The sequence below is a fragment of the Archocentrus centrarchus genome, chromosome 16 (assembly GCF_007364275.1).
Source record: "Archocentrus centrarchus isolate MPI-CPG fArcCen1 chromosome 16, fArcCen1, whole genome shotgun sequence".
Classification (NCBI taxonomy): domain Eukaryota; kingdom Metazoa; phylum Chordata; class Actinopteri; order Cichliformes; family Cichlidae; genus Archocentrus; species Archocentrus centrarchus.
The window spans coordinates 24997774-25014440 of record NC_044361.1 but is presented as its reverse complement, the minus strand read 5'-3'; the positions used below and the strand labels follow the sequence as shown (position 1 = coordinate 25014440).

Sequence of the window (16667 nt, the reverse complement as noted above, 5' to 3'; positions counted from 1 at the left end):
CTTAAAGTTACTCAGGCCCACATTTCTAAAACTGTTGACATGGGCACTCCAACTTATTACTCAAACATCCAGCCATGTGTCTCATGAAACTGCACTGGCCTAAACAATATTTGAGTTTACCGAAGGTCCTGCACCTTTTTAACTTTCAATCTCTTCTTCCCTGGTTTCATTTTGCTTTACTAGTATTCCTATGCTCTACACATGCTTGTCCACTCCAACATCCACTCCACATCTCAGACAGCAGCTAATCTTGGCAGGGCTTACTTAAAGACTGTGGATTGTGCACTTCTTATGTGAAACATCACATTACTGACACACAAAAGAATTTACAAAATATGGTCTAACAAATAAATGAATAAATAACAGCTTTGTGTGTTTTGGGTATTGTAAGATTAATTGTGCTACAGGACATATATGGCTCAATAAGTTCACAGTGTCGTTTATCTGCTGCTCTAATTTTTCTGTGCTATATGGGCCAGATATATATATATAGTTTTGTTTTTTTTATTACACACAAATTTTAACTCAAGACACTTTTTGGGTGAAATGGGAAATAAAATATCCTTGTTGAGTCAACATTTCAATGCTAACATTCAATACCAGTCTCTTTATCCATAGATGACTCATTGCAGAAGGAAGCTGAGCCTGACTAGTTATGTAGGAGACTCAATAGCACCACTGTTTGGACAAAAGTGGTTAAATCACCCTTATTCAGTGTACAAAAACAAATAATCACACGATTTCTGTGTAATTTCCATTTTATTTAAAATTAAGCTTTGAGATAACAACTTCTCCACACCGTTTTCTGTTTTTGCATGATAAAATTGTCTGTATACTGAAAAATAACAATCTGATAATCTCTCGTGGTAACAAAAAATTGCTACAGCTCCTCAAAACAGCAAATAAATTACATGTTCTTTAGATAATAGATAAATTACTATCCTTTTTTGTTTATATATAAAATCTAATTTCTACTACAGGGGATAAGAGAAAAAACAACACATTCAAAGCCACATCTGCAGCGCTCACAACCATACACATGTATACACACACACACACACACACACACACACACACACACACACACACACACACACGCACACACACACTGCCCACAAACATCCACAGTTTTAGAGCAAATCATCGATTCTTTCTTCAAATGCGACATAAAATAGTTATGTGACAGTTAGATGTGAATAAATGGAGTCTACAACAACACTTCCGATAACTCTACTCAGTTATAAACATAAGCACCGACTATCTTCAGAGAAATTAGACATTAAAACATATCTCACAAATATACAGACTCCTCACCTTTGACTGGGTGTGAGTATATGTTGGGGTGGGAGATGTGAGGAGGAGAAAAAAAAAGAGCAAATATAAAACAATCAAAGCGAAAGAAAGAGCATCAAATAGTACATACACACATATACAGAGGTTGCAACTTCGATATGCATTATTTATGTTTCAGGTCAAAGCAGGATCACTGCACTTGATCCATATCATATCTAAGAATGTAAGAAAGCAGCTTTCTCAGTCCCCTTAAGATTCCATAATTCTGACTTCGCCTGATCTCGTTGGACAGATTCAGCATCCCCTCCTAAGAAGGGAATGACAAATACCTTTCTATTACCTTTGCACAATTATGTTAATTGTAAAATCAATCATTCAGTGATTATTAATGGCTAAAGGCCACCTTCTGTATTTTGTATTGAACATATGTAATCATTGCCTCAGCAAGATTATGCAGAAAATACTAAGCTGAATTTCATGAGGATTTCAAGAACTCATCAAATTTTAATTTGGGTCACTTTCTTTATAAATCCCCCCCACCAAAGAAAAAAATCTAGCTTGTGGCAAAGAGCTCCATTTGAGCTTTTCCTTATTTTCTGTCACACATAGTATATATACAGTACTGTTCATTGATGGATGCTCATATTAAACACACCCCAAATAATAAAAATTAAAATAAAAAAAAGCAAGGTCAGCATATGTGCAAGTAATTTAGCCAAAACCTGAGCCTTCAGACTGCCCTGTCGACAGCTTTCTTACTACTCTCGGCTCACTGCATGAAGATATCATTAATATGGTCATTGTAGACACACAGCCCTGACTATGGGGACAGAAGTCCCACCCACCTGCTGTTCAAGTCTTATGTTTGCAGAGGGCAGCCAATCAGAAGAAAGTTGGCTTAAAGGGAGGGTGGAGTTAAGCCAGCTTGTTTCAGTCAGAGACTGAACTGAGAGGCTGTAGCTGGAAGATAAATCCAAATAACTTTGAACTGTTAATCATGCAAAGCTAGTCTAGGTCCCCTATTATTACTAACATTACTCATAACAAACCCATGCACCGTAATCTTTTGAAATCATTTATTTAGCTAGTCCTTCATATACTCTCCTACTGCTTAGAATGATCACAAACATGTATTTATCTTGTTTGAGTAATGCCTTGCTGTTTATACTTTAGTGGTGAATAAATTATTTTAAGGGTTTACATCATGAGTATGCCAAATGCACAGTTGGGAACTGAAACTAATAATATGCTGTGCATTTGGTCTTTTCATTGAATCTGATAGCAAGAACTAAAGTATACAGCAATAACTGTCCTGTCACTTCTTTCTTTTATATACATCTATAAAAAAAAATCATGTAACTTATTTAGTAACTGGCATCATTTTTAGTTCAGTGAAAAAAAAAAAACTGCAACTACAAATCTTTACAGCTAGGTGGGAATTTAAACAAACCTTTCTTTATGGCAACCTTTATGTTGTGTCTGCCCCGTGTCAGCTAACCTTCTTGTCTGGGAAGAATCTCATTTCCGTTTTCCCACCCAGTTATATTTGGTCACTAACTCTCATGCCCACCCCACTCCTTTGGTTAATCTGCCCAAATACTGAGAAATAAGAAGACACTTGAGGAAATATTTTTGGCAAAAAGAAAAAAAAAAAGCCTGGCTGGGGTGTTTTCCACTGTAGCTCAGTGGGGCACTTGTTGATAGATCTATTCCAGTAGATCTTCAGCACACACATCACTACAGTAAACAGCTTATCTAGCACACACGGTAATCATTTGTTTAACACATAATTAGTGGCATGCATGTCTGATTACATCTGCTTTAAGATCCCATAGATTAGGAGGAATCTTAAAATTGTTAAATTTGCTGTTGAAACACAGCTGTGTCCTCCTTTTATTACAACCTATAAGTCACAGAAATGTGCCTCCAAGAGTGAAAATAATGACAGCAAATTCACCATCAAACTATGTGTAACAAACTGCATCGCTAATGCACAAAGTAAATTGAAGCAAGCTCAGAGGAAGGTGCAGGTTTACGCGACAGGTAATGGTAAGAGGAACTGGCTGCTTTCACAGTGTTTTAAGATTTAGGGACAAAATAGCTAAAAGTTATCTGGACACTATCACGTCTACTCTGGGCTGCTCATTTCTACAGACTTGTAATTTCTGGGCTGACCAGCCCTTTTAACCTAATCCGCCACTACTTTCGCATATGGGCTGTCTGTGATTGGCTGGTCAGTGCCTCTTGGCACGCTGGGCACTCTGGGCACAGGAGGCACAGCAGGCTTTCTTGTAGTAGGCATAGACGCACAGTCTGGCCTGCACCACCAACTCACATTGCTGACGTACGTCTCGACAATTTTCATCTGTGAGCAGAAAAGGACAGAGAGGTTGGCAGAGAGATCAAAACACTATTGAATACACAGTTTTGTTGACGTATGCACCAACCTGGGACCTGTGGGCTGCAGGGTATCGTGTTGCAGATTTGTTCCTGGATTGGCTTGGTGTTGGAGTCACATTCATGGCTGTGCTTCTTCTCTGGTGTTAGACATCGAACTTCTCTCATCTGTAAGCCCTTTCCACAAGACCGTGAGCACTGAGAATAAAAACACAGGCAGACAGAGAGCGTAAATAATATGTCGACAAATGTCTGACACTTCCACTGATTTTTTCTTTTTCTTTGTTGCCCCCTCATCTCTCACCGCACTCCACTCTGTGGTGAACCACTGTGGCAGACACGCTTCCATCTCACACTCCTGGACTGCTGCAGGCTTGTCCAGGTGAGCACATTCAGCAGCTGGTACAACAGTAAAATCATTTCCCATCTTCTGGACGCAAATGATGTCGCGCCGCTGAGTTCCATTCCCACACGGGACGTTACACTGGGAAAAAAACACCACAAATCAGTCACATATTCAACCCCAGTGGTACAGTGGCTGCAGGACCCAAATGATAAGATGAGAACCAAAGTCACAATGAAAAAAGGTCTTTATACAAGAGCCAGAAGAAAGTTCAAACCATCCTACCTGTGTCCAGGGGCTGCTGTACCACATAGTTATTGGCACACAGGGACCCCCATTACATGCCTTCATCTCTGCTGGTTTGTCCCCAACACAGTCCCCTCCTCCTCCACCCTCTCTCACTCCTCCTCTGGTGAGACACACCACTTCTCTCTTTTGCACCCCAGGGCCACACTGTGCTGAACACTGAGCACACAAAGTGGGGGAACATGTTGAGGACTGATGTTAAATGCATGTTTTATTCTTTTGCTGCTATGTATGTGCGTTACTCACAGTCTTGGACCAATCTGTAAAGTACCAGTTGGTCACACAGGGGCCCATGTTGCACTCCTCACTCCCCTGTGGACGTGCCCTGGAGTTGCACTCCTTGTCGTTCACCACGTCGCCTTGATCACTGACACAGCGCACGCTCCTTGTCCTCCTCCCTACTCCGCAGTCCACTGAGCACTGAGGCAAAGAAAGGACAAACATGGTGATAGGTGATAATGATAGGGTACCCTTAGACCTGTCTTCCATGTCTATCCTTCTAGACATAAGAACAGAGGCTGTTCCCAGTAACAAACTAGTGTTGTGGACCTACCTGGCTCCAATCAGAGCTGACCTCCCAGTGGGAGCAGAGGTGGAGCTGGCAGGCCTGTGTCAACACTGGCTGAGGGAGGTCAGCGCAGCGCTGGGGGTGGACCATGGTGGAGCGGTCTCCAAAGCTCTGCCTGCATTGAAGCTGCCTCTGCTGTACACCAGGGCCGCAGGATACACTGCACTCTGACCACGGACTAGCCTCCCAGCTATCACAAAGGAGGCAAGACAGTTAATAAAAATTCCACAGGGATATCAAGGTCAAATGTTTTCTTCCCTAACAGGAAAAAACAGTGTATTCTGTTGTTTTTCATGATTCAATCCACTTCAAAATATTTACAAGTCATTCAAACAAAGCGATTTTTGTCTGTCATTAGTTTCCAGTCATAATTATATGGTACAGTTTGTGGAATTATCTTTAATTCTTCACAGTCAACATAATTTTTACAATTAGTACAAAATACAGGCAATCAAAACAAATTAGCTGCAATTTAGCTACTGCATATTTTTGTTTGCCAAAATATGCACTATAAACTATTTTCTTAAAACGTAAAAAAAAAAAAAAAGTGTGCATTGCAGAAAGACACTGTAAAGCTATATATCTTGACGATTAACTGTATGCTTGCTCACAATGGTGGACAGGGGTGTGTGTTACAAGGCTCCTCCTCAGGAACAGGCTTGGCTGCAGAGTCACACTTGCTCTCTGGGACCTCCTCGTCTGTATGGCGGCTTATGCATATAATGGGTCTGTACTGAGTACCTTCAGAGAGAGAAAGAGATGGACAGATTCTTGTACTTGCTCCTAGCAACCAGAGGAGGGCGACACCACATCATCCAATGTAATTAAGCAAACAAGAGAATTTTTGGGCGCAACGCGTATGAAGACCAACAATCAGAAGTTTTACCTTTGCCACAGGATGCAGAACACTCGCTGAGGCCGCCTCTCCTCCACACAAATGGTGGCTGGGTGTCCAGTGGGAGGTCAGTTCGAGGGGGGATCCGAGCATTCCTATTGGGCGCAGATCCTCGTGGGCGTGACCTCTCAGGTGTCCACTGGTTCAATGATGGGAGAGAAAACACAGAGGAGGAGGACGAGGAGGAGGGGTAAGAATGGACTGAATTGGGAGGAGGAGCAGGAACAGGGTCTTCAACTGACACAGTGAGAGGACCTGTGAGAGAAGAACAACAATGGTAGACAATGAAGATCAAATATAAAAGAGAGCATGATTGGGAAACAAACGTGAGGGGTTATTAAAGGCAAGGAAAGAGAAAAAACATGTTGAAATACTGAAAATAGGAGAAAAACACTGAGTCAGAGGTTAATGATGTCATGATGAGGTCAGGGTCTCATGACAGCCAATATGTGGATCAGACAGACTCCCATCTAGGTCATCTAGGCAAACACACAAATACACACAAACACACTCGTGAAACAATCCCTCCCACTTGGCTCACAACCACACCCATCATAAACCGTAAACACGTCAGTCATTCTCCAAGAATCTGTATTACAGTGATGTTTCCTTTAGTAACTTGGAAAGAATGAATCTGGAGAGCTCCACTTTGACAAGATTCAGCTATGTGTTGCACATGACTGCTGGGAAAACTGCCATTTATGCTACTGTATGCAGCATACAGAAAACACAGCTGACAAACAGAAGAGAGAGGGTCAGAAAACCAGGGTGTAATACTTACTGCGAAGGGGTGCCCTCGCTGGCTCTCGCTCCCTTGGTCTCTCCCTGGGTGCCTCTCTGGGCGTCTCCCTCTCTCTCTCCATTAGTTTCTCTGGCTCTCCCTCTTTCTTTTCAACTGGGATGTAATACTCATAGTCAATGCCCGGGTTCTCCTTGTGAAAGATTATCTAAAGAGCAAAATGGGGCCAAAACAGAGGGGGGGGGGGGGGGGGGGGGGGGAATGCCTTAAAACATCCTTATGGATTCCCACAGAGAAATATACTTGTTAGAGATCAGAGGTCAGGATAAGCTGGCAAGGGCTTGATGCCATGCTTTAGGACCCCCTACTATATAATCCCAGAGTCCTATATATATAAGACATAATCTAGTCAAGGTCATTTAGACTTAATCAGCAGGGATCTCATTTCAAAAACATTTTGATCTCCTATACTTTGCAACTGATGCCAAGGTCCTTCTGTCACTGCTTTATCTTGGTAGTGTCGCATCTGGTTGCAGAGTGAAATAGCTTCGTAACTGCTATGAGCCACAGTATGCAGAGAATAACCCTTTTGAGAAAAAAAAAAAAAAAAAACAAGAAAAAACCCAACTCTGACAAGACAGTCTGAAAACTGTCCAAGAGAGTTTTCAGATGTAAATATGTAGCTGCTTTTTTTTTTTTTTTTTTTTTTATCTGTGTTCAAAAAAAAAAAAGTTGTAAAATGTTGATGCATGAGTTTTAGAGGTGCTGGTTTGTAGATTTTGCCAGTTTTCCATCTCTGTGTTACAGTATGCTGCGCTGCTCATGTCTTTTCCTTTACTTCCTCATTCAAGAGCACAAGATTCATTTCCAAAATACAAAATTGCTACCTGGGGCCTAAATTCAAACAGCTGACCTTGTAATGGGAAATCAGGTGCTGTCAGAGGCATTTCTATGATTTATTTTTTTTTTAATGGGGTGGCACAGGGAGGGCTCAAGGACAAAATAAAGGGAAATCAGAACATCTGAACAAAAAAAAAATCTGAGTAGAAAATAAAGAGTAAACTTTTAGGCTCATGTGGCTACGAGCTTGATAAAAGATTTGGTAATGAAAGTAGTTAAGTACTTAAGTAAAACTCAATCCTATTTAAGTAACTGTATATAAGTTTTAGCATTAAAATATACTCAACGTATCTGAAGTAAAAGTATTACACAGAATCATATAATTACTGATCATTAATCACGGATGTGCAAGTGTCTGCATGTGCAGATGATTTAGTTACTTTATATAATGCTGGGTAACTTTATCCATAATAATACAGCATAATATGCAAAACAGTTATAAAATTAAAATGATTTGTCATGTTGGTGTGACTCCATGCCCTCCCTCTTGACAGGCCCCTGAGTGTCCTACTGCCTAAGGCACCACCACCAATATGTTCACTATTGTTACTGTAATTTGAAGTGATCACTTCTTAATTGGGAGAAAACATCATAAGTGGAAAGCCAGAATTAGAAATTTTGATTTAGATGTTTTGTGTTGGTTTGTGATACAGAAACATAAAAAGATTCAGGTAATGCTCCCCCTAAATATGAAATATTTTAGATTGGATGGGTACATATAGTGTAAATATACAGTGAACTGTGACACCCTGTGCTTTTAGTGCCCTCATATTCATTTGTGAGTGAAGAAAAATATACAGCAAAAGTCCCTGGACTGAGGCATTTCAGTCTGTGGTCTGTGTGTTAACCCAAAGCTATACTTTGTACCAAAAACTTTATTTATTTATTGCAACACTGGCAAGGACCAAAAGAGATCCATTCAATAAGCATGCAATGAGCTTCACAGCATCACAGTGCCACTGCCATGGTGACAGGATTTTAGTCTTTTTATGCCTTGCTTTTGTGTCCAACTAAACCTTAAAAATGCTGGTAATTCCTGAGGAGATCAAGCCTGTGCTACTTTTTTTACCTCCTCTGGCCCTGAAGTTACTGAATGTAAAGCTATACACAACGCCTGATCTTTAATAAGATTTTAGCCTGAGGCTTGCGCTGTTATTATTAAGCCTTGGACAGTCTGAGGTAGCTCAGGCTCAGCTTAAGTATAGCAGGTTTTATCCTGCCATAACACTAAAATGATGCTGTCTCCCTGGAGGCTCTTGACACAGAGCAGGAGAACACAGCCTTGGGCTTAAAACGCTGATATGGAGGAGTAAACTAAAGAAATATTCTTTATCTATACATGTTTCTCTGAGTGAATCTTAACTTTGTGGTGCAGGTTCATGTTTGTTTACAGCACTTACATATAGCTGTAGCTGTGTTGATGTGGGTCCTGGTGCCCAGAGGGATTCGCCCTTTGCCTCCTCCCCCTCTGCCTGTGCTCTAGGTCTGGTGTAGGTGAAGGTAGTGCCCCCTGCAGGATACTCCCCTGGAGGGTCCACAGCCCAACGTCCGTTCACCACTGAAGCTCCTGTTCCACTCCTCATGGCTGGAGAAAGGGAGGAGGAAGTGGGAATGTCAGAAAGACCTGAGAGAATTTTTCTTTTCTTATTAGGACCTTGTTTAGTCTGGTGAATTCTTAGAAAATCCCCCCATATGCTCAAACACGCTCCCAAAAAAGACAAACACAGAGTCTGGAGTGCTGTCTGGTGAACAAACAGGAGGCTGACAAGAAACACACACACACACACACACACACACACACACACACACAGAAATCTACACACTTCACTGATTCTTTATGAGCTCTAACAATGCTAGCTTAGAGTCTGTGAGGCCACAAAAATCTCAGGTCTCAGTGAAAGCCAGCACACACACGACCACGGGCCAAATCGCATTCCCAAATCTGCACTATCCTCGCCAGTATTTCACTTTTACTGGAGCTGTAGCCAGTATTGTTCAAGAAACCCTAAACTGAATGTGTGTGTGTGTGCGTAGCTCAGCTTACCCAGGTAGTTAGGGCTTGCTCGTCTCTCCGTGATGTTGATGAATGTGGCTCCGGGTGGGATGTCCAGGATCTTGTGGTAACCAAGAGGAACCGTGACATTCTGGAAGCTTCCCGTCACCTTTCGGCAGGAGGTTTCCCGCCCACCACACACTCCACATTTGTCAATCACAGAGCTAGAGCCCAGTGCCCCGTCACAGCCCTCAGTCTGGCAGGAGAAGGAGGTGAAAAGATGTGAGTGAGTGCTTGGACAATGAAGGAAATGTGGCTGGGAAACACGTGAGATGTAAGAGAAGGGGTGGGGATGGAGAAAAACTGATCCAATCTTGTTGACATTTCGCATCCATTGCCAGTGTTTATTTCAATGTTGCTTATTTAAATTGGTAACTGATGCTCACTAGGTTCCTGCCAGGAGCAGAAGGGTGGAATGAGGGCAAAATCAGAGAGTGAGAGTGCAAATGAGAGAAAGAGGAAAAGACACAGAGAAAAGAGGCCCAGAGAAGGGCCATAAAAAGAAACTGGAGAGAGGCTGAATCTGAATGCCAGTTTAAATCAGCTTCCAGACGTGAGACTAAGAGAGACAGATTCTGGACTTTGTCAACCCCATCTAGACAGGAGACACTTGAACACAGACACATAAAACAGGAAATCTCACACGCACATGTGAAACCACTCACCAGACATTGTCCTTCTACACACACATCATTGGTGCTAACATTGAAGCAGGGGGTCCCATCTCTGACACGCTCTGCCTGACGGACGTAGAAACGATAACCAGCAGGTCTGCAGGTCAGCTCGCACTGCTTGTCTGCACCAACTGCAACATGGAAACACAGGGCAGCAGGGTCACTACACAACATGTCTGTTTTTCTTAACTTTCTCTATGTGTTTGTATGTGGAGTTTTTTTTTTTTTTGTCTCTCTGACAACCATGGAGAAGAAAAAAGCTGGAGGATGAACGTCTTTCCATGTGGTCAGGAAACCAAGGCCAGACCATATAACCCCTGAGAGGGAGAGTGATCAGCTATTTCCCCCGCTGCTCATTGCTGCACCTTCCCAGGGGATACATACACAGAAAATAGGTGTAATCTTAAGCTTGAAAAAGGTAAGATTTATGAGTGCAAGCCAAAAGATGCACGCAGCAGGGCAAAATGTGCATGGAAACAGAGAATTGAAGAACTGAAGAAAAAGGGCACTGCTTCAAGGTAAAAGAGAAAATGAAAGTCATTGAGTGCAGAGAGGATAAGGAGATAAATAGATGAGAGGAGAATACAGAAAGCTACACAGGGTAGAGTGGTAAAAGAAAATGGTGTGGAGAAAATATGAAGCTTTTTTGAAGAAAAAGAACAAATCTTTTAGGGGGAATAGCATGAGCACAACATTAGCAGAGGGGCTTCAGTCCTCCATCTGAGCCTAAACATAATCCCTAAATGGCACTCCATTTAGGGACTGCAGGCAGTGTAAGTCACCTGTATTTTACAAAAAGCTCAGACAATTACTGTAATTTAGCATGTAAAATGACAAAGAATAAAACACATTAGAAGCATAAGAATGCTCACATACCGCCCTCTTACACCCAAACTGCTATTTTTTTTTGTTTGTGTACAGTTCATTTGTGAATATTATATGTGTAGGCAGATGTATTTTTGAACTCCAGACAAAGTTAGAGTTTCTGTTTCCTTCAAATTCAATTCTCCATACTTAACATGAAATGAACGATACTGCACAGTTTGTAGCAATGCCTCATTTTAGTCCTAGAAGAAACAGAATGGGCCTGTTTCTCAAAAGGTTGAACCCTTCTTTTGAGGAGACGAGCAAGACACAGATGAAGGGGAGGCAATGGGTGGTGAGGGGATCCACTGTTTGGCATTTTGTTTGAATAAAAGATTGGGGGTGGGGTTTAGAGGCCCGTGATCATGTGTGTTTGAAACAGGACTAAAGACATGAGCTCACTGCATGAATAGAAGAGGCTGTGCATTTAGCTGGAGATATGAGGGAGAAGTTGGGGGTTAAAAGGACAAATTCTCTGTTTCTGAAACTGACTTTTCACTATTTTGTCCTATTATCTGATCATGGACAACATGAAGGTAACAATCATTAAATTCTGTCCAAATATGAACACTTTGCCTGGAGCTGTCAAAACAATTGTACTGATAAATAATTTTATCCTTGAAACTTAAAAAAAAAAATCTGGATTTTTCTTCAAAAAAATCTTAAAGCACCAAATTTTGTTTGTGATGTTACAGCAATGCTGCTAAATGGGCACATAGTAACACTAAGGTTTACTGCAGTATGGTAAAATTTCCACTCCCAGTTCAATATGCCATCAGCGGAAAGTAAACCCAGCTTTCCATCACCTTCGAAGTCAAGAGGTTCATAGGAGATAACTGAGAACAAAGGGTAAAGGTCAAATACCAGGGCCCTGCTTTCATTTTGTGTGTTTGAGAGAGGATTCAAAAAGTCTCATATGACATGAATTCAAAGGAAATCCATATGCTTTCAAGGTCGTCAAATCTCTCAAAGTACAACATTGTTTAGCCAGGTGTCACACAAGTAGGAAACTAAGCAATCTTTTTATGGGATCAAAGCAGCTGCGACACTGTGCACCAGTGCACCAAAGGTGACTCACAAATGCATTAAACTGAAAAAGAATGTGTGACAAAAACGATAATGGGGTTGAGAGAACGGCCACTTGGCCCACATACTTCCATCGACGTTTACTCAGTCCTCAAGGCCCAAAGCGCACTCATCTTTAAACTCGACTTTCATTTTAATGTCAACTACACACCTGTACAGTTTCACGACTGTATCTGGCAGAGCTGCAAGGCCATGAAGTTCAGAAAGGACAAACACCTGCGAAAGCACTCAGAGCCATCGTGGTAGTTCCTGCTGCAGGAGCGAGGTTCCAGGATCACATTTTGCAATGATGACGCACAGACTGACAGACACATGAGGTGAAAACGATATCATAGATCATAACAAGTCATCAAAAACGAGAATGAAAAACCTTCAGCTAGAAGATAAGGGTGAGTTAAACTGGACTGTTAAAATGTCATTTGAGGTTTGGGCCGACACACTACATGCAGGTTCTGATCCGTGGTTTTTATGTTCCCACAAAGGGAACATAAGTGGGTGGAAGTGGTAAGAGGTGCACTGAAGCAAAGCAGTTGACCTAGACTTAATGTTTAACATTGAGCAGTTTTGTGCTGACATAAAAGTAAGGCAGGACTAGGCCCATAAGTTTGCTTATACATACGCTGTGATAATGTAGCAGCGGTCCTTAGACACAGGTAAACATGGACTTCATGGAATTTAAACAATTTTTCAAGAGACTAAAGAAGAGAGACTAAACAGCAACAGATTTAACAATGAAGAGACTCATCAGTTTCCAGAAAAACTGTATTCATTCTTTGAATGTTTCTTAGTGAGGGATTACAGGACTAAAGAAAGCAGTTTATCATGTATAAGAATATGTCATCATGTCATGAGTTGGATCACTGTAGGAAAGTGAAAGAAGAGATGGGACTTTAATGGCAAGAAACAAGCGCTGAAGCCCAAAACTGCATCAAGTGGAGAAAAGTTATTGCAGACATGTGTTGCACTGGGGATAACTAGATAAATAGAAACCATCCAATGCCAATGAAAGAAAAAAAAATGCTTGATTAGAACCAGCTATTAGCAAATATTCAAACCAATAAATTTGAAATATAAAGATCATTTATATTTTTAAAATATTTATTATCCTTGGAACTAATTTCTCATGGTCTTGAGATGCCTCTGACTTTAATGACCTTGCTGTAATTAAGTTTATTCTGACTTTATCAGAAAAGAATTAAATTTGCCGTTTGATTTAAACAATGAATTTAACAGGTTCAAAAGAACACACAAACTGTCTGAACTTGGCATGACTACTGTGCATTAATTTGCTCAAAACTACCATCAAATGTGCAAAACTTTATTTGTCTGTGCTGGTACTGTACTATCTATTTGTTTACCATCTGATGAATGCAGAGAGACATGAGAAAATATATGGTAGATATGTAGAAAAAAAAAGAGATGGAGACAGCGAATCAGTGTTCCCACCCTCTTTGTCTGTCTGTCATAGTTATCTTTGCGAGATTAGACCGGAGACAGTGACAGAGGGGGAGCTAAAAGCGGGAAACGTGTTGCCACTCATGCACTTCTCTGCCTCGCTTTCTGTGCTCTTCCTCATCATCTCCCTCATTCTCCTTAAGTCACGCTCAAGCGTGTCTCAGCTTCAAACTATCTTTTATTATTTTAGCTTTTATCTTCCATTTGTTTCTTGCTACTTGTCTTTGCCTCTCTGTTTTCTCTGGTCTCTCATTCACTTCCACTGTCCCTCTCCCTCTCCCTCTCCGAGCTTAGTGTTCAGACAGTGGAATATATGTTGTCTTAATATACTTCCCCACTATCTCTTCATCTAAACAAACACCAGCAGGGAGAGAGAAAGAGAGAGGCAGTGGGACAGGAAGAGAGGAGGATGGGTGTGCACAGGGGGGATGAGGTCTGAAAAAAGGAAATATTCAAGTAAAACAACACCTGCACGTGCAGCGCTTACAAATCTATAGACATGCCGCTATCCAGAGCCCAGCGTGTAGCAGGAAATTAGTCAGGGCTATCGCTTGTGTGGTTTATAGCCACAGTGGCAGCTTTACTGTTTAAACGTGCACTTCTAAACCCTCGGCCGCACCACTCTGAAGAATAAACATAACAGGGCTGTCACCTTGGCGGCAAAAACATTCACAAGCTGACTGCACCGCATAACATAAATACTAACTGGAAATTTATGCGGTGCTACAAAGCCTTAAACAGATGAGAGCAGCTGGAGAAAAATGACACACTATTCAATGTTGAAATGCACTCAAGCACTCCATCGCAGCCTCCAGTGTGTTGATAGGAAGCTAGATATGAAAATCTGGGTTGTGGCCAAAGGGACTGGACTGAAGTAAACAGTGTGATAGAGTTTACTTAGCGGAGTGGAAAAGGATCATAACCAGTGCTGATCAAGTGTGTTGGACCCAGCTGACGTCACCTGCCTACAGTACTTTATCTACCCCCCCCATACCACAGCAGCACAGTGCAACCAAAGTGTGGCCTTTGATGACTGCTTTGGACTCTTTACCCATATACCTCCCACCACAGGTTGCCCTTTATTTTTCCTCCATTTTGTTCCCTCTTTCTCTATCCAGTCCTCTCCTCTTCTCAGCAAACCTCAAGGACACACAGCAGCTCAGTTCAGGATGCAGCGATTCCCCCCCACTCACAAACACACAGAAACATGGGTGAAAGGAAAGCCCCCGTGTGTTTATGCAGACAGTTTGACTCCAGCTGATACCCCGGCAATGACTTCTGGTGCAAACACACAAAATTAATCTTGTAGATCTGCCTCTATCCTTCAAACTTCCCAAAGTCTGACTGAAATATTAAACAGCCTTCACAGCTGACATGCTGTATTCCCTTGGGAAAGACAAGGCATCCAGCTGAAACACATCGGCCTCTGACCTTTCACTCAGGTAATGGAAAAAATGTTATCCATCTATCTGCTTATTTGTTTTGGCTGCAAGTACACAAGTCTAACAAATAACAGACAAAATCAAAATTATTATTTTTTTCTAATTACATGCAGTTCAGAAACTAACCCGGCACAATTATGTGTCAGCAGAATTCATTAGTCAGACATAGCTATTGAACATTAACTGTGGGTGGGGAGTTGGCACTGATAGGACCTCCTCTTTTTGTGTTTTCCATACAGGATGGAAATAAAGTAACACTGAATTAACTTGTTGGCTTTCTATTTCGCTATGCTATTTATTCATTTAGTCATGATTTAGGATTTTTCCTATACTGCAAAATCACTGATAGAGGATTTTATCCATACCCACCCCACCCGTTCCTGTCTATATGCCTTTCAAGAGGTTATTGGTTTCAAGATGAAGCCAGAGGAAAAGCACATGACTCATGTTTTGTCAACAATGACATGATAGATTTAAGGAAGGCAGAGGTAAAAATGCCAAATTTAGCCAATTTTAGAGGGCGGTGGCGGGGGGGGGTCCTTGCTGCTGCCCTCCCTGACATGGGCTTTACATGTATGCACATGGAAAATATGGTGAGGTCCCAGAACAGAGCTGCACTTGCAAATTTAAATTACTCCAGATTAAAAAACGCCTTTCTTTTTGCCATAGGCTTCCGACATGCAACCTATTTTTTATTCCATGACCCCTCAATGTTTCACAGCTCTATAAACAGTCCATTTATGGTCTTACATTAAAAACAGCTTCCTGCTGTGGCTAGAAACAAGTGTGATAACAGTAAACTTAAACAGGATGGAAAATCAAGATAGTGGGCTGGAAGTTGATAAAACACTCAGTGGGGATACTCTGAACTGCTTTCATCTGCTCCATTAAATAATCTATTAACTGGAGCTACTTTAGCTTTTACTGTATTGATCGTGTGTCATGCTCCACTTCTATGTATAAACTCTACCGACTCCGTGTTTCCTGTTGTGTGTACTGTTTATATTGGATTGGTGCGATAGTGTGTATTGTTTTATGACCAAATACGACCAAACCGATGTACTGTGTGCAAGTTGAGCGGTGTTGCTGGTGTATTGTTACTGGGTCTTGTGCTCTCACAGCGCCTGTGTGGGTCGAAGGAGTTCATCCAACTCATCCAGTAATCACAAGTACAAAGACAGACAGATACACAAACATGAATGTGCAAACATTTTTTTTTTTCCTGTTTCTGTTTTATCTGTGATCCATTAAGCTATTCATTTAGAGCGTAAGCACTCTTGCCAATATGTTAATACCATACATACACAGAGGCTCAGGCACATATTTCTAATTCTAATGACAAATACTGTTGATATCATCCCACAGCTGTGTTTCTTTCCCTCCTCCATTCCCTCAGCCCCGTGCATGTAATATTCACCCTTCCTATTCTCTCAAATTCCTCAAATATCCGCTGAGCCTTTTCTCTTTCTTTGCCTCCAGCATTGGAAAACAAAGACAAACTCCACTGCTGTGAACCTTTGCACACTTAAGAAGAGAGTAAACAAACACACGTAGCTGCACACTTCTGTATGAAGAAACAAAGGCACGCACACGCATGCACACAAGCCACGTCGGCTCACTTTGCTCCCAGCGGTCATGTGACAAAAACACTT

The 16667-nt window shown here is 41.5% G+C and overlaps 1 protein-coding gene across 1 annotated transcript in view; it reads right to left on the bottom strand.

The window, feature by feature from the left end:
- Positions 1-752: 752 nt before the first annotated feature.
- The window catches only part of adamtsl4 (ADAMTS-like 4), a 37662-nt gene continuing 21747 nt past the window's right edge, over positions 753-16667 (bottom strand). Inside the window, exons 6-17 of the mRNA XM_030750139.1 lie at positions 10160-10299; positions 9486-9690; positions 8842-9026; positions 6584-6749; positions 5794-6057; positions 5519-5648; positions 4893-5097; positions 4586-4759; positions 4319-4498; positions 3995-4174; positions 3741-3888; positions 753-3658 (exon numbers count right to left, since the gene is read on the bottom strand). Of these exons, the coding sequence (XP_030605999.1) occupies positions 3528-3658; positions 3741-3888; positions 3995-4174; positions 4319-4498; positions 4586-4759; positions 4893-5097; positions 5519-5648; positions 5794-6057; positions 6584-6749; positions 8842-9026; positions 9486-9690; positions 10160-10299 (2108 nt within the window). The 3' untranslated portion in view covers positions 753-3527. The remainder of the gene's footprint in view (positions 3659-3740; positions 3889-3994; positions 4175-4318; positions 4499-4585; positions 4760-4892; positions 5098-5518; positions 5649-5793; positions 6058-6583; positions 6750-8841; positions 9027-9485; positions 9691-10159; positions 10300-16667) is intronic.